This window comes from Mustela lutreola, chromosome X, assembly GCF_030435805.1.
Source record: "Mustela lutreola isolate mMusLut2 chromosome X, mMusLut2.pri, whole genome shotgun sequence".
NCBI lineage: Eukaryota > Metazoa > Chordata > Mammalia > Carnivora > Mustelidae > Mustela > Mustela lutreola.
The window spans coordinates 39,573,874-39,589,516 of record NC_081308.1 but is presented as its reverse complement, the minus strand read 5'-3'; the positions used below and the strand labels follow the sequence as shown (position 1 = coordinate 39,589,516).

Below are 15,643 nucleotides of genomic sequence, written 5' to 3'. Positions count from 1 at the left end.
TGATCTACTGAATGTATTACCTCTCATTCATCCATCCATCCACTGAGAACCCATTTATCCCATGGATCTTGCTCATCTTTTTTTCCTGTTAACAGTGTCCTCCTACCTAGTCTCCCAACTCATTTCTATCATGCTTTACGAAAGGTATAAAATTGACTAGAAATTTTAAAACACTGGTTCTAGTATGTGTCTAATACTGTGTATAAAAATGATCAGAATACAGGATGATTTGTTTCCTAAGCTCTTAAAATCAAGCAGTGTACAATCAATCTGTTTTCACATCAAAATTAAGACTGATATTTACACCAGTAACAAATACAAAGCGAACATGATATATATTTTATAAAGGGGATAAAATGTTGTTTTGGAACATAACCTCTATTTTTAATGTGGCATTAGACACACTGAATGTTTCACAAAGTTGCATTTGAAGACCAAAATATTTACACCATAAATTTAAATAGTTATGGGTAAATACCAAAAATAAACACATTTTGATTAGAAATGATTTCTTATAGTTAAAATATATTTGAGGAGATAAAACTGAACAGGAAAACCTGGACTCACCCTAACTCTTCCATATCAGAGAAAGGTGACTGCACATCTATGAGCAGTCATGTCCTTTTCAAACATGCATTTTTGAGCTTACACTTAAAAGCTAAATATGTACTAGAACTCAAGGCAGAAGTAAGTAGCAAATGGAAAAATGAAACTGGGCAGGCAATGTGAAGTGGAGAAAGCATTATGTGGTGGCTAGATAAACCAATTAGGAGATCAACTCATAGTAGAGAATAGTATTTAGGAAAGATTAAAAGGAAAAGTACAAGTTAAAGAGTATAGGAAAAAGGAATAAACAGGGCAATCATTTGTGCCCACAAATAAGTAAAAATGGACAGAAGACAAAGTAAACAGTAATGACCATCCTTTGCCAAAAGGAACAGTGGTATTTCATTCAGGTAAGCTGAGTTCCACTGCTGATGTGAGAATTAAGGAGATACTGTTTAAAGGTACAAACTTGCAACTAGTAGATAACTAAGTCTTACAGAGCTAATGCACAGCACAGAGATTACAGTCAACAATACTGTATCATAAATGCCAAAGCTGCTGAGAGACTCGACCTTCATTGTTCTCACCACAAAAAAGAAATAATTATTACGTGATGTAATAGAGGTGCCAGCTAATGTTACAGTGGTAATCACACTACAACATATAAATGCATCAAATCAACAAGCTGGACACTTAGGACTTACACAATGTCATATGTCAATTTTATCTAAATAAAACAATTTCCAAAGAATTCAAATTTTCAAAATGCCAGCTAGGAGAGTTAAGCTATTGAGCACCATGAAGTACTAAATAGGGCAGGGGCAAGCATGGAGAAGTAACAGCAACTTTCATGATCTTCAGATACCTGAACTAATAAAAATATGCTGGTAAAACTTCAACAAGGAAGTTTTAACTATTACAAAGAATATTACAAGTATTTTAGAAATTTAAGGTGTGGGGCGCCTGGGTGGCTCAGTGGGTTAAAGCCCCTGCCTTCAGCTCAGGTCATGATCTCAGGGTCCTGGGATCGAGCCCCACATCGGGCTCTCTGCTCAGTGGGGAGCCTGCTTCTTCCTCTCTCTCTGCCTGCCTCTCTGCCTACTTGTGATCTCTGTCTGTCAAATAAATAAATAAAATCTTAAAAAAAAAAAAAAGAAAGAAAGAAATTTAAGGTGCGATTAAAATTAATAGCATACAAATTCTCAGCAAGTATTTTTATAATACAAAGAGTTCACAGTATCTTAATTAAATGACTCATCTATTCTACATTTTTAAAAAAGGAGGCATTTTCATAGATTCCAAAAGTGGTTTCCAAAAGGAAATCTATGTCCTCATGCCTATAGTTATCTCTTCTGCCTCAATATCTTGTCATAAAAAAATATGACAATGAAAGTCCTGAGTCTATAAAGGGTCTAAGATGAAATCAGAAGCCTGGAAATGAAGCAATTCCCAGAGAAAAAGTAAGGTAAAAAAGAATAAAAAAGTGGAAATGCTATTTCACTCAGCAGTTTCATGCCACATATAATAGTAGAGGGGAGACGAGCTGAAAGAACTGGTGAACAGGAACATGTGGAGAAAACATATGCACTGCCACTCTGTCTAGAAAAAAAAAAAAAAATTCTGTTAAAAGGTGATAAATAGGCGCCTGGGTGCTCAGTGGGTTAAGCCGCTGCCTTCAGCTCAGGTCATGATCCCAGGGTCCTGGGATCGAGTCCCGCATCGGACTCTCTGCTCAGCAGGGAGCCTGCTTCCCTATCTCTCTCTCTCTCTGGCTACCTCTCCGTCTACTTGTGATTTCTCTCTGTCAAATTAATAAATAAAATCTTTAACAAAAAAAAAAAAAAAAAAGGTGATAAACAAAACCAGCCTTTCCAGCAGCCCCCCCCCCCAGCTCTTCCAGCCCATCCTATTTGAGGCATTTATCATTTTTATAGCCTCTTCCATTTATCTATCTACTCAAGAAATACTCGGGGGGCGGGGGGGGGAATACTCGGCACTTGGTGCAATGCCAAACTAACATCTAAGTCTCATTTGAGTTCAGTCCTTTTCCTTTGCATTGTCTCTGCAATTCTCGTCTTCCTACCTCTTTCACAGCAACACTTCAAATCAGCACTTACCATCTTTAAATACCAAATTATGAAGGAACTTACACTGGTATCCAGCCAATTACCCACAGGTTCCCATTAAAAAGCCATACTCTTTATCTTTAAAAACCAAAAAAGTTCCAATGTCGACACAGTCTAGGGAAACTTAAATATGTAAATATTAGGGAGAATTTCTAAATAATCTTCATTAAATTAAATAGATACACTGGCATTAACGACCAAAGAACTGCTATTACATCTTATTTTGCATTTCCTTCCTTCACATGAAGGAAATAATTAAGAGTCTGTCAGGATGTGAAAATTAGAGGCATTATATAAAACCATTTGTCAAAATTAGTGTACTTTTATTGAAGTAATGCTCATACACTGCCACAAATACGCAACAAATGTGACCAATTATCATTAACACCATTAGAAAGTAATGAAATAAAATTCTGAATTAATTATATGGTGTTCAAGAGGCAACCGAACCCACCTAGGGGGCATATTATCTCAAGCAGGGAAGAAAAACAATAAACACCATGTAGAAATGTCACCCTGGAATGGACTCTGGTTCAGATAATATTAAACTAGTTAATAAATTAAGAATTGATACTCCTACGACTCACTAAACATGAAGTCCTTATTGGCCAATATAACGGAAAAGTAAAGCCGTATCTTTGAAAAGTAAGTTGGGCAATAACTTCACATTTCTGAGGATGGGCAGAGTAGCAAAAATACAAGTATTAAATTCTAGGATGGGCAAATGGATTTCACAAATGTATCTACACTGGTCCCAAATTGAGGAGTTTTAGATATAGACAAACTGGGGACTAAAAAAGAGGGGGCTGAAAAATCTTGTCAGATACTTTCATATATCTATATATGTATGTATATATGTGTGGATGTATGTATACGTATATATGTCTATAAATTTAATCTTTACAACAATGCTGTAGAGTGGGGATGGTTACTCCAGTACTACAGACTCAAAGACGTTCAAAAGAATTAAGCATCTTGCCCAAGGTCACGCAATTAGTCCCATGGTACAGTCAAATTTTAAAACCAAATTTGCTTGCTCTGAGAGCTGTTTACATAGTACCAAAACAGAATGAATCTGTTTCAGAGATACATTTTGGTAAAAAAAAAAAAAAAAAAAAAAAAAAGTTATTACCAGGGATAAAAACAAAACAGGAGGCCCTGAAATCCATTTCCTGTAGTAGATGAAAATAAGAAATCTATTACAAAAATAAACTGCATTTTATTTTATCATTGAGAACCTGTATATGCTATATTCCTCTTCAAGGGTAGTAAAAGAAAATGAGGTGGAGAAAACCTGATCTATAATGGACAGACTGCCCAGACCAGCCCACACCAAAATACTCTTTTTATCCACCCCTCACTCCTCCATCAGACAAGAACAGTGCATTCAGGAAATTGAGTCCTGCTCCACTGGGCTTAAATGGTTTAAGAGCAACCACATCTTTGACAAGGAATCAATAGAGAATGGCCAATGGCCCATTTCTGGCCAATGAGATGAAGAGAGAAGTATTCTCGAAGACAACAACAGGAACTCAGGATCTTTCTCCTTTATGACATGAATGATCAAATATTTACTGAGAACTTATCATATGCCAGCACTATTCTAAGCACCTACACCACTACTCTATAATATCCTTCTATATGAGACATGAAAAATGAATCATCTCACTTTGACTGTATCCTTTGACTTTACTGAATTCATTTATTATTTCTAATAGTTCTTTGGTGGGGTTTTTAGGGTTTTCTACATTTCACTTTGATTGTACCTGGCAACCAGGTTTCAGAATAAGCCAACACAGAACAGAGAAGAAAATGAATCCCTGATGAAACCTTGTATCAGCTGAATCAACCAATCCTGAAGTTTACACTTCACATTATACAAGCTACTTTTTTACTGTTATTTTAATCAGCTTCAGTTGGTAGTCTCTAAAGTTTCTGGTTATCTATACCAAGAAATGTGCTTCTAGGAAACAGCTTTAGTAGTGGAAAAGTCACCAGAGGTTCCACATCTATCCATATGAAACTAAAGTACTAGCCAGTCCACTTTAGGAAAAGTGGAGGCAAACTAAGGGGAGGGACAAATCACTCCTTCTGATTCCTACCTTCATTTGCATTAAATGATAAGCACTTAGAATACTATACTGAAATACCTCCTCCTTGACTGAAAATGATGATGCCTAAAATTCTTCTTTTGGAAACAAGGAACACTAGAGAGAGAAGTCTTAAAAACAAACAAACAAACAAACAAAACCCCAATGTCAAAATGAGGTAAAGATCAAAGGCAACCTTCTCATTATGGGGAAGAGAAATAGGAAGGACTCCTAAAATTCTTTTCTCTGTTCACATAAATGAAATAAAGATCAGGATGATTATCAAATATTTTAACAAGAAGACTGTACTTAAAACAATTCTGCTAAAATTGCTGACTTGAAGGTTTGTTAGCCTTGATGCCTGAACAAAAGTGTACACATGATGTCTCTATTGAACCTGAGTAAGCAGGAACACTTTCAACTCAGTGGAGTTGGAACACTGTCCAACACTGTTTCCCTCAATTAAAAAAACATTTTTAAGTTATCGCCACCTTCGTGGGAACAAGAGCTTCCGCATCCACAGAATTCTGTAAGACACTACTGATGTTCAGACAGCCAAATTCTATAACATGGGACATTATGTGATTATCTTTTCCATTCAAATATATTTCCTGAGCAACATGGTTTACCCAAGCTGCTATCAAAAACATGTATGCCACATATAATAGTTATATTGTGACAATATTATAAAATGATCAAATAAATTTATTTTGTATTATTAGACATTTTAAGAATCTCTTAGCTAATGTATATTGTGAATGTCCAAGAGGAGGTTGAAATATGCAAGGTGGCATATTTTCCATTTCAAATCCACTCACATCCCACAGTATACAGTTGACTCTTGAACACAGGTTTTGAACTCCATGGGCCCACTTATATACAGGTTTGCTTTTTATGGGTTTGTTTTTTTTTTTCCCCACAAATGTATTTTCCTTTCCTTATGATTTTCTTAATAACATTTCCTTTTCTCTAGCTTGCTTCATTTTAAGAATACAGTACCTGATATATATGTACAGTATGTGTTAAGCAACTAACTCTAGGGTACAGGTGAGGCTTCCAATCAACAGTAGATTATCAGTAGTTACATTGATGAGGAATCCTGACACACAGATTTTCTACTTGGGGGCTGGGGTTGATGCCCATAACCCCCATGTTGTTCAAGGGTCCACTGTGTGAGAAGTGCTGCTCTATATTTGAAGAAATCCGGCTATTTCCAGGCATCCTTTTACTTTCCACACTACCTAATTTTACCTTGGCGCCAATTCCTCAAACTGCACTTACCTTTGACAACTGTGTAATCAAAATACTTCACAATCTACTTGTTTTAGTTTTTTGGGTTGTAAAACACTCTTTCTTATCATCAGCACTGAACCCATGAAAGACAGAAACAGTAGGTTCGTAACTGTCTACTTTAAAGCTTTAGAACAATACAGTTTTTAAAAAACCTTCAATAGTACCTTAGTAGCAAATTCAAATTACAACCTACTGTAAAGTCTCTTTACCATTCTTTATCTCCCTCCCTGCCCTTCAGGATCAAGATAATCTGCAATGGAGATATTTAGAACATAGCAACCATTATATTCCTAAATCCACAAGAACTTAAACTTTTTCCTAGAACTTCTAATCCTTCAAAAAGCAATGCTTTCATTGCACAGGAAAGCACTATTTTCCAAAGCTCAGAAAGACCTAAAGTGATGGCACAGACAGCACAAGAAACTCAATTAAAAAAAATATATAAAAAATATTATATTTCCATAGTAAGTAAAATATTTAAACAACAATGTATTATCTTTTCCTAACAATGTTTATATTCACAAACCGGCAATTCAAATGACTTGCAGAGAATACATTTTAATAATTTAGATATATGAGATGTGCCCTACTGGTAGATGGTAGAGGTCAACAGATTTCTGGGGAGACCCATGTAAATAAATAGGCCAGGATGGGATCACAGACACAGCACCATTACGCAGCTGGACCTGAACTCTATGCTGGCCAATCACTTATAGTGGATTGATTTAGATGTCCAAACTGAGATTGAAACCTTCAAGTTTGTCCTGATGACAAACTTCAATTAAAACTAAGAAAGAAAGAAAGAAAGAGAGAAAGAAAGAGAGAAAGAAAGAAAGAGAGAAAGAAAGAAAGGGTATCATCAGTTACCTATGTCTTAGGATCGTAACTACTTTGTACCCTGAAATCCAATCTTGTGTATCTTCTGGTTCACAGCTAATAAAACAGTTCTTTCACCTAAATTTTCAAATTTTCTTTTGAAGTAGGAGTATAAATTCCAACATTTCTCAATGCTCTAATATTTAACAACAACCCATCCCCACAAAAATCCACAAAGTAAAACATTGTATCTTGGAAAAAACCCAAAAACCTACCTTTAAACTAGACTCATAGTCTGTATTCACTTTGAACATAAGCCCAAGTCGTAAATGAATTTCCTTGGCTCGACAAAAGCTGGGATCAACATAAAGCACCTCCTGAAATGCTTTAATTGCCCTGAAAGAATATAGACATAAGATATCTTAACTTTTTAACACTTGCATGAATTTTTGCTTGGTAGCACAGTAAAACTTCTGCTTTATGCAATACGGTTTTAAAGAAAATTTCTTTTACGTGACTATATTATTTAAAAAAAAAAAAAAGACTGGGCAGTGGCACCTGGGTCTTTTATATAATTGAATGTATATCACCTAATATAATATAAAGGGAAAAGAAAGATCAGATGCATGTATAATCACAATTACTCAAATAATATTTTATGGCTTAATAAAATTCTCAGTTTAAATAGCTGATTTCATTGTTTCTGGAATTTCCTAGGGGAAACAGAGGTAGGACAGATAGTTATAGTTTTGTTTTTTAAAGCAGAAAGATTAATACTGTTTCTAGTCTAATCTATAAGAATAAGTGTTCATTTAAAACTTTTATCTTTCATATTTAGATTTATAATCCATGTGTACCTTATTCTTTATACGGTGTGAATTCAGATTTCATTTTTTCCATACAGATATCCAAGAGCCCCTGCATCATTTGTAGTAAAGACCATCCTTACCACAGCTCTGCAGTGCCACTTTGTCCTAAATTAAATGTCCATATTTATGTAGGTTTGTTTCTGGGTTCTCTTATCATCTATCACTTTCCATTGGTCTTTTGTCCTATTTTCACCCCAAATTCACAATTTAACTTTTATAAATGGTCTTGATTACCAGTAGAGCAAATACAGCATAAGGAAAGAACACTTTTCACTGAATACATTTTTATACACCTTAATTTGTTCATGTAGATATACTACTTACTAAAAAATTAAAATCATGACAAGGAAAAATGTCTACTTTGAATTTTGAAAATTGTAATAACAGATGTAACAGTAAGTTGAGCATCATTTTAAATCTCTCCACAATATTTAATTAAGGCTTATCCCAAGTACCAGCTAATATATTCTTCACAAAGCTTTTTATCAACCATTCCCTGCCTCTATTTATCTTAAGGTGGCTATTTAGAATCTTAGAGGATTCTAAAAAGTCAATCTTTTATATAAAAAGTTCATAATATTATACCACAAAACAGAGCACAATATCCCTGATGTCCTTTAAGTAACTTTATTTTGATTCATGCATTATCCATTTCCCAAAAAAACTGTGTGGGTCTATGTACATGGTTATTATAAAATTAAGGGTTCTAAAGAGTAATGTTTATTGTGAGGGTGGGTGCAATAGGTCTGGCATCAGATACTTTTATATCTGGTAAAATACTACTTCCTGAAGAAAAGGCTGGGATCTATGTGTTAGATCACTTTTTAAATGGGTGAGTGTATATGTGTTTTATTATCTGATGTGTACAGGTAGAAGAGGGGAGCCAAAGACCTGACAGAAAAGAATTGGTGTAAATTACCATTCTCATTCAAAGGCAGCTTTCTATTTCTCTCAGACTTCAAAATACACATCTGCGTGTTTTTAAGACATTGTCTTTGTACTTTTCTCAAAGCTTTCTCATAGGAGGAGGTACAGTTCAGCCTCTATTGTTCTCCTGGTCATGACTAGTGCTACCACCTTCTAACAAAACAGGCAATTATTGGGGGGTGGGGCTCAGCACATAAAAGGTTAGGAAGAGAACAACTGCAGCTGTAAATGAGGCCAATTAAAACAGGATAGGAGCACCAGGGTGGCTCAGGTCAAGATCCCAGTGTCTTGGGATCGAGTCCCACATCGGGCTCCCTGCTCTGCGGGAACGTTGCTTCTCCTCCCACTCCCCCTGCTTGTGTTCCCTCTCTCGCTGTGTCTCTTTGTCAAATAAATAAATATAAAATCTTAAAAAAAAAAAAAAAAAAAAAACCCAGGATACAACTGGGAAAGGGTATGCAGGAGTTTGGGGGAAGCTTTTGGGCTAAAAGGCAATTTTTTATTTCTTGACCTAATTTTATATATAACATGTTAAGATGTATACTTCTGTTTATACATTTTTAAGTATGTTATATTTTATAATAATAAAAATTGAGGGTAATACTTTACAAAATCCTAATGAACCTTAATTTATGAGATGGGTCAGATAACTCTTGTGGAATGGTCAAAACTAAGCAATGTCCACATGTGCCAATAAAAAACCCAGGCAGGCCTGAATCAAAGATATGAAAGAAAAAGGAGGGAAGTGAAAGACAGCAAAGAAAAGAAATAAAGGAGAAAAAAAAGAAGTTAAAGAAAAACTGTCTAAGGAAGGGCATGTGAGAAAAGCAGTAAGGACAACACAGAGCATCAGTAGCAAGCCCTCGGGAGAAATTATTTCCTAATCCTTCTTATTCTCTATTTCTGGCCTTTTCTCTGAATCCCTAAATTTGTAGAGGTGTTTTACTCTATAGGTACCTTTGGTGCAGACATCTTACGCACTTAGTTCACAATGTCACATAAGTGCAAAGAAACATTAGTTTACTTTAACAAGTTTTCTATGTATGTTAACGCACTAGAAATTTAAAAAAAAAATTAACCTATAAGCAAAAACACATGTTCCAACATGTTAGTTCAGGCTACCCTGTGCTTATTCTTTAAGGACTATTAAAACTACCCATGAGGGGCGCTTCAGTGGCATAGCTGGCTAAGCATCCGACTCTGGATTTTGGCTCAGTCTGTGATCTTAGAGTTGTGGGACTGAGCCCTGCATCAGGCTCTGCACTCAGCCTGGAGTCTGCTTAAGCCTCTCCCTTCTCAGGATGCCTGGGTGGCTCAGCTGGTTAAGTGTCTGCCTTCCGCAGGGGTCATGATCCCAGGGTCCCAGAATTGAGTCCCACATTGTGCTCCCTGCGCAGCAGGGATCCTGCTTCTCGCTCTGCCTGCCACCCCCTTTGCTTGTACTCTCTCTCTCTGACAAATAAATAAAAATTTTTAACAACAACAACAAAAAGATTCTTCTCTCCCCCACACCCCGACTTCGGCTCACTCGCACGCTCTCTCACTCAAATAAATAAATAAATGAATAAATAAATAAATAAATAAATTTTTTTTGAGTGCCCATGAGATGGTATGACCAATATATATTGAGAGAGCGCCGAATCCTAACCACTAGACCACCAGGGAACCAATATATATTGAATGATCAAGTTCTTCTTGTTGTTTCAAAACTTTCCTCAAATTCAATACCTTGCATTACTAGATTACTGAAATGGATAGGCTCTTTAAGTACACCCTTGCTCTGCTCTCATTTATCCATGTTTCCTCAAACATGAGCCTCCTATAATTGCCTACTAACCATGATACTCTCTAAGTCAAATCTCCATGTAGCATTTAAGGTCTGTGAGCAGTACCTAGTACCCATTCAATTCTATTCTCAGTTATGATCCAACACTGTTCTTCCTCAGCTGTGACCTGGCTTATTACAGGAATTTCTTTACACAAATACTGGCCCTCTTGACTTCACGTCTTCTCCTCAGGATGGTCTCCTGATCTGAAATATTTTCATTCTTCTACTTCACCCTACATCCACTATTACCTAAAAGACTGACCACCCAAACTCAACACCAACTATGTTTCACTTAGTGTTAATCAGTAGTTAGGTCCACTGTGTAATCAAATCACTTTTTTCTCTATACAGTGGTATACTATCACCAGTTTTTCCAAGTGGTTTCCTTGAGGTCCACACTTCCCTTTTATCTTTAGTTGTCCAATAAAGAAAACAGTTAAGTTTAATAGATGTTTACTAATGCCATCACTTTGATAGTTGGTTGACTGGGCTTCTCCTGAGAGCAGGAAACAGCAATGCTCCATAGTCTATTTACTGACCTCCTGGCATCTAACAAAATATATCTAGGTTCATTTTCATTTCCTTTTCTAAGCTTTTTACCTATCTTTCCTGTGTGCTTCCTAAGTTTTTCCCCACTATAGGGGAAAAAAGGAAAAAGGGGTATGTGTGTGTGTGTGTGTATGTGTGAGAGAGAGAGTCAGAGACAGAGACAGAGACAGGGAGTATGTGGAGGAAACAGTTATCCTTCAGACTACATTCTAATTTTGGTCATTTTACTACATTCTTACCTCACCAAACTTCATGTAGCCAAAGCATGATCTCTGCACCACAAACTAGACTAAAAACACCAAGACATATAAATTCTGCTGACCTCAGTATTCTGATGACACAGAATTTCAGAACATGAAAAATGGCTACCCAAAATTATAAAATATTTTCATGATACTATGTCTGGAAAGGTTTATACTTCTCAAATATTAAAGCATATTCCCTAGCAATAATTTTGGTGATATAAACATTACATTTTTAGATTTTGAGAATAAATGCCAATGATAATTATGCATAGCAATATGCACTTTTTGTTTCTAAAAGTCATTAAAAAAGAAAATGCTTCCTAAGGACTTTACCAAACTATAGTAAAAATAATGATATTAACTAAACATCCCTAGAACAGTTTCAGTACATTTGGAAAGAGACATAATAAAACTTTTAACTTTTCTAAGGCTAATAAAGCTGAGTCTAGAAATTTCCCTCAGGAATATCTGAAGGGATAAATGGTCTAATACCACAAAATTCTGTACTAATAAAAGGGAGAATATTCTAACTCTAAATCAGTAATAACATGTATACACCCAACAGATAAATACTTCCACACATAGATATTATAAAATGTAGAGGTTCCTTTTAAATGAGACAAACCAAAGATTTGATGAGGTAATCAGAGAGACAGACAAGGCAGGATTTTTAAAGATGGGGATGGTTAAGAGAAGCCAGACCAAACATAGTAAATGGCACAAAGTTACATAGGTTAAAAAAATGCTCAATTCGTTTCTAGGGAAATGTTAATACAGTGTGATTGACACAAAGAATATATTTAGGGGAATAATAAGCTGGAAGGATTATTTGAGGCTGATTATGGGAGGCTAAATTAGAAATAACCACACAAAAGTTCTTCACCTTGTCATGTGCTAATATGTTACTTCATGGCTTTTTTTTTTTCCTCTTTAGCCAGTCTTCTTTTCATCATCTCAGACAGTGGGAGACCTTTTTTCCTTCTCCTCTTGCAAAGATCTATGTTTTTATCCATAATTTCCCTGAAGCTTAATTAGTCCAAGCCCTTCCAAATTCTCTCTGGCAATCTATGTATCACTGGTAAGCATTAACTACCAGAACTGCCTTAGTTAAACGCTAGTTTTGTCAAAATAGAAGTGTACATAATAAACACCACATGTTAACATGAACTGCTTCATTTTAATGGAACTATATACTTAAGCTTTTCATCTAAGAACATTACTTTGTATTATGATAGCTCAAAAATATTTATTAAATATTAAGTTTCTGCCAGACTCCATGCTAGACAAGCCTCAGGATCAATGGTAGTATCCCAAAGACATTAGGTTTATTTGCACCCAAAGTAGTAACCACAATGGAGAATAGATATTCCTCTACTTTTTTTTTTAAATAAATACAGCTTTTAAAAAAATATAGACTCTATTGATTTATCTGACAGAGATCACAGGTAGGCAGAGAGGCAGGCAGAGAGGAAGCAGGCTCCCCGTTGAGCAGAGAGCCCGATGTGGGGCTCGATCCCAGGACCCTGGGATCATGACCTGAGCCGAAGGCAGAGGCTTTAACCCACTGAGCCACCCAGGCGCCCCGATATTCCTCCACTTTTAAGAACAGTTGTGATTGGTACAGTGCTTAAGGAATTAATCCTAAAAAGACTTCACTTGTGATGTGTTAATACTTCTATGTTTCTAATCTCACCTCCACTTCACTTCACTAACCCTTTTTAATGTCAACAATAATCACTATATTTCCTTAACAGGCCTCTCAGTTACATTTGGGAGCTTAATTTCCAAAATCCTATGCCTCTAGCACAGAATTATGTATCTCTTAGATTGCCACTGTAAGACCCTTCCGATATTGATCAACGGGAATATAAAAGGCTGCAGGTCAGGAAGAGTCTTGATAAGAATTTTTAGATTGAGATATTTAGAAGTATGGCTATAAGCTATATTAATTTATTACTGTATGTATTTCAATTCTTCTCACCCAAGGATATGAGTTTCTCACTATAAGGCAAGAAGAAACTCAGTTCAAGGTACCCCAAGCAATTTTCCCCTTCAAGAGCAAGAACAAGGGAAGGCATGGGTGTGCATTCACGCACCTGTAAAGGAATGGCTTTATAAAGCCATTTATTTATACTTTGTGCTTCTCTGTCTTTCCCCTTCTGGACATCTTTCTTAACTCTGCTCCCACGACAAAGAGTAGAATCAATAGTAAAACTGAATAAGCATCCTCAGTCCAATGAGGATGTTGTAGGTGCTCTACTACTTTCTGACAGGGGCTCCTCTAAGAAGAGAATACAACCGAAAAGTGGGAAAACTAACCAGTAACAACTGATCTAGAAGCTAACCAATAAAATCAACTCCAACAGAAACAATGGGCAGAATATGGCAAGAAACAAGGCAAACAATTTAACAGATAAAACTATACTTAATAAAACTGTTCTCAATAATATTAAGTCACCATCACCAACCCCAACACACGTTGATCGTACACATTACCACCAAATACTTATTAGCCTAGCAAATGCCAACAGACACCATTACTAAGTACTGAAGTTTACTGAAACGACTAAGGATAAAACATTCTGAGATATCCTAGGCAGATCCTTACAGCTAACAATACAAAAAAGGGCGTAACACCCTCTCCTCTAGAAATATTTTTTCAACATATCCCAAAATTTCATGTAAATAATTTCAGGGAGAGAAAAATGCTTGATCCCAGCAACTAACAGCTACTTATAAACAAAACAAAATAAAACACAAACACAGGACGTTCCTAACACTTAAGGCTGTATTCTGAAACTCATGAAGCAAGAACTACTCCATGTTTTCTAATTCTCTGCCTGTTCAAAAAATAGCAAAGTTAAGTTAAAGGATGGGGCACAAAAAACATCTGACCAGCAAGAGAGGAAGCACACAGCTAGGATGGATTCAGATAGGGTGTGAAATATGTCATTTTAGGAAGCAGCTAGAGGTGAAACTTAAGACGTGAGAAAATGGTGGTGACCAGGACAGGATCGACAGACCAGAAGGCACTTGTTAATTCAGACACTGCACTATCCTTATATCATGCAGTTTCATTTCTTAGGTCAACTGAAGGATACAAAATCATATACAGATAAGGGGTCATATGATATAATGTTCCACAGCTACAAATCTCCTCAGTTGACATGGTCACGTACTTAGGAAAGTAATCCACTTTTGAACTGCTGATGGTTTCATTACTGATTTTATGTCTATATCTTCAATCTATAGGGAGCTCATATGTTATCACAGGTAGATGAAAAACGGCTGGTGTGTGGTATACATGTCCATTCCTAAACTGTAGAGTTCCTTGCCCCAGGTTTTACCTAAATTACTCTGGCTAGCCACAAGGAATGTACCAATGTGCCCAGGAGAACAAATGTGAAGACTGATTAAAAAAATAACTGTCAATCTTCAAACCTGGGGTCAGAGTACAACAACAACAACAACAACAAAAATTAAATTGGGGAATCTGAAGCATAATCTCACTTGTGCCACTAAACAGTTATGTAATATTCACCTTGCTTTCGTCATCTACAAAATTAAGGGAATAAACTAAGTTACCTCTAAGAACACTTCTGGTTATAAACTGTGTATTCTATGAATAGGATCTTCAAGAAACTAAGACTATTTTAAAACATTTGTAATGAATCCTTGGTTTTAAATATGAGGCACTGGACATGAGGTTAGGAGGCTTAAGTTTAGGATTGCCCTACAGTAAAGGGTAATTCAAGAGAAAGAAATTATAAAACTTCTTTTATAAAGACCAATTAAAGTTTTATAGAGTTTATAAACAAAATGAGTGATCTGAATGATTACAATACTCTATATATACACACACAGGTATTCTCTAACAATGCAGTGCTTCCACAGATGATCAAAACCCAATAGAATGAAAAGCGAAGAGGGAAGAAAAAGAGTATAGGAAAAGTCATCCATGTCTACAGTTTCATCTTAAGGGAAACCATACTGAATCATTGCCAATACATAATTAAAAGCTCTGCAATAAATACCCAGGGTGCCCAACAGGTACATGTATGACAGGGTTATAGCCTTTGGTCAAAACCTTGCTTTGGACTCTCACAGCATTCACTCAGGTTAAAATTAAGGAGAACAGAAGGGACTCTGACAAAATTAGATATGCTTCCCCCCAAAAAATGGGCTCTATGGTTTACAAAATATATATTATCCCATCTCATCATCAAAACTCTGTGAAGTAGAAAAGGCAAGTGACTACACTGAGCTTAAAAAAAAAATCCTCTCTCTCACACACACACACACAGAAACAGACTTAGGGGGTCTATTTAACTCAAGATCAAATTAAGTGACAGCG

The 15,643-nt window shown here is 36.0% G+C and overlaps 1 protein-coding gene across 14 annotated transcripts in view; it reads right to left on the bottom strand.

Moving 5' to 3' along the window:
• The window catches only part of KDM6A (lysine demethylase 6A), a 204,005-nt gene that overhangs the window by 87,642 nt on the left and 100,720 nt on the right, over nt 1–15,643 (bottom strand). For 13 of the 14 annotated variants that reach the window (XR_009350033.1, XM_059158348.1, XM_059158349.1 and 10 more), the window contains one exon: nt 7,147–7,267. The exons of the other annotated variant lie outside the window; for it this stretch is intronic. Coding sequence is in view for 12 of the 13 variants with exons in the window: in XM_059158348.1 (XP_059014331.1) it covers nt 7,147–7,267 (121 nt within the window). In the remaining variant the exon portion in view is untranslated. The remainder of the gene's footprint in view (nt 1–7,146; nt 7,268–15,643) is intronic. 14 annotated transcript variants of the gene reach the window in all.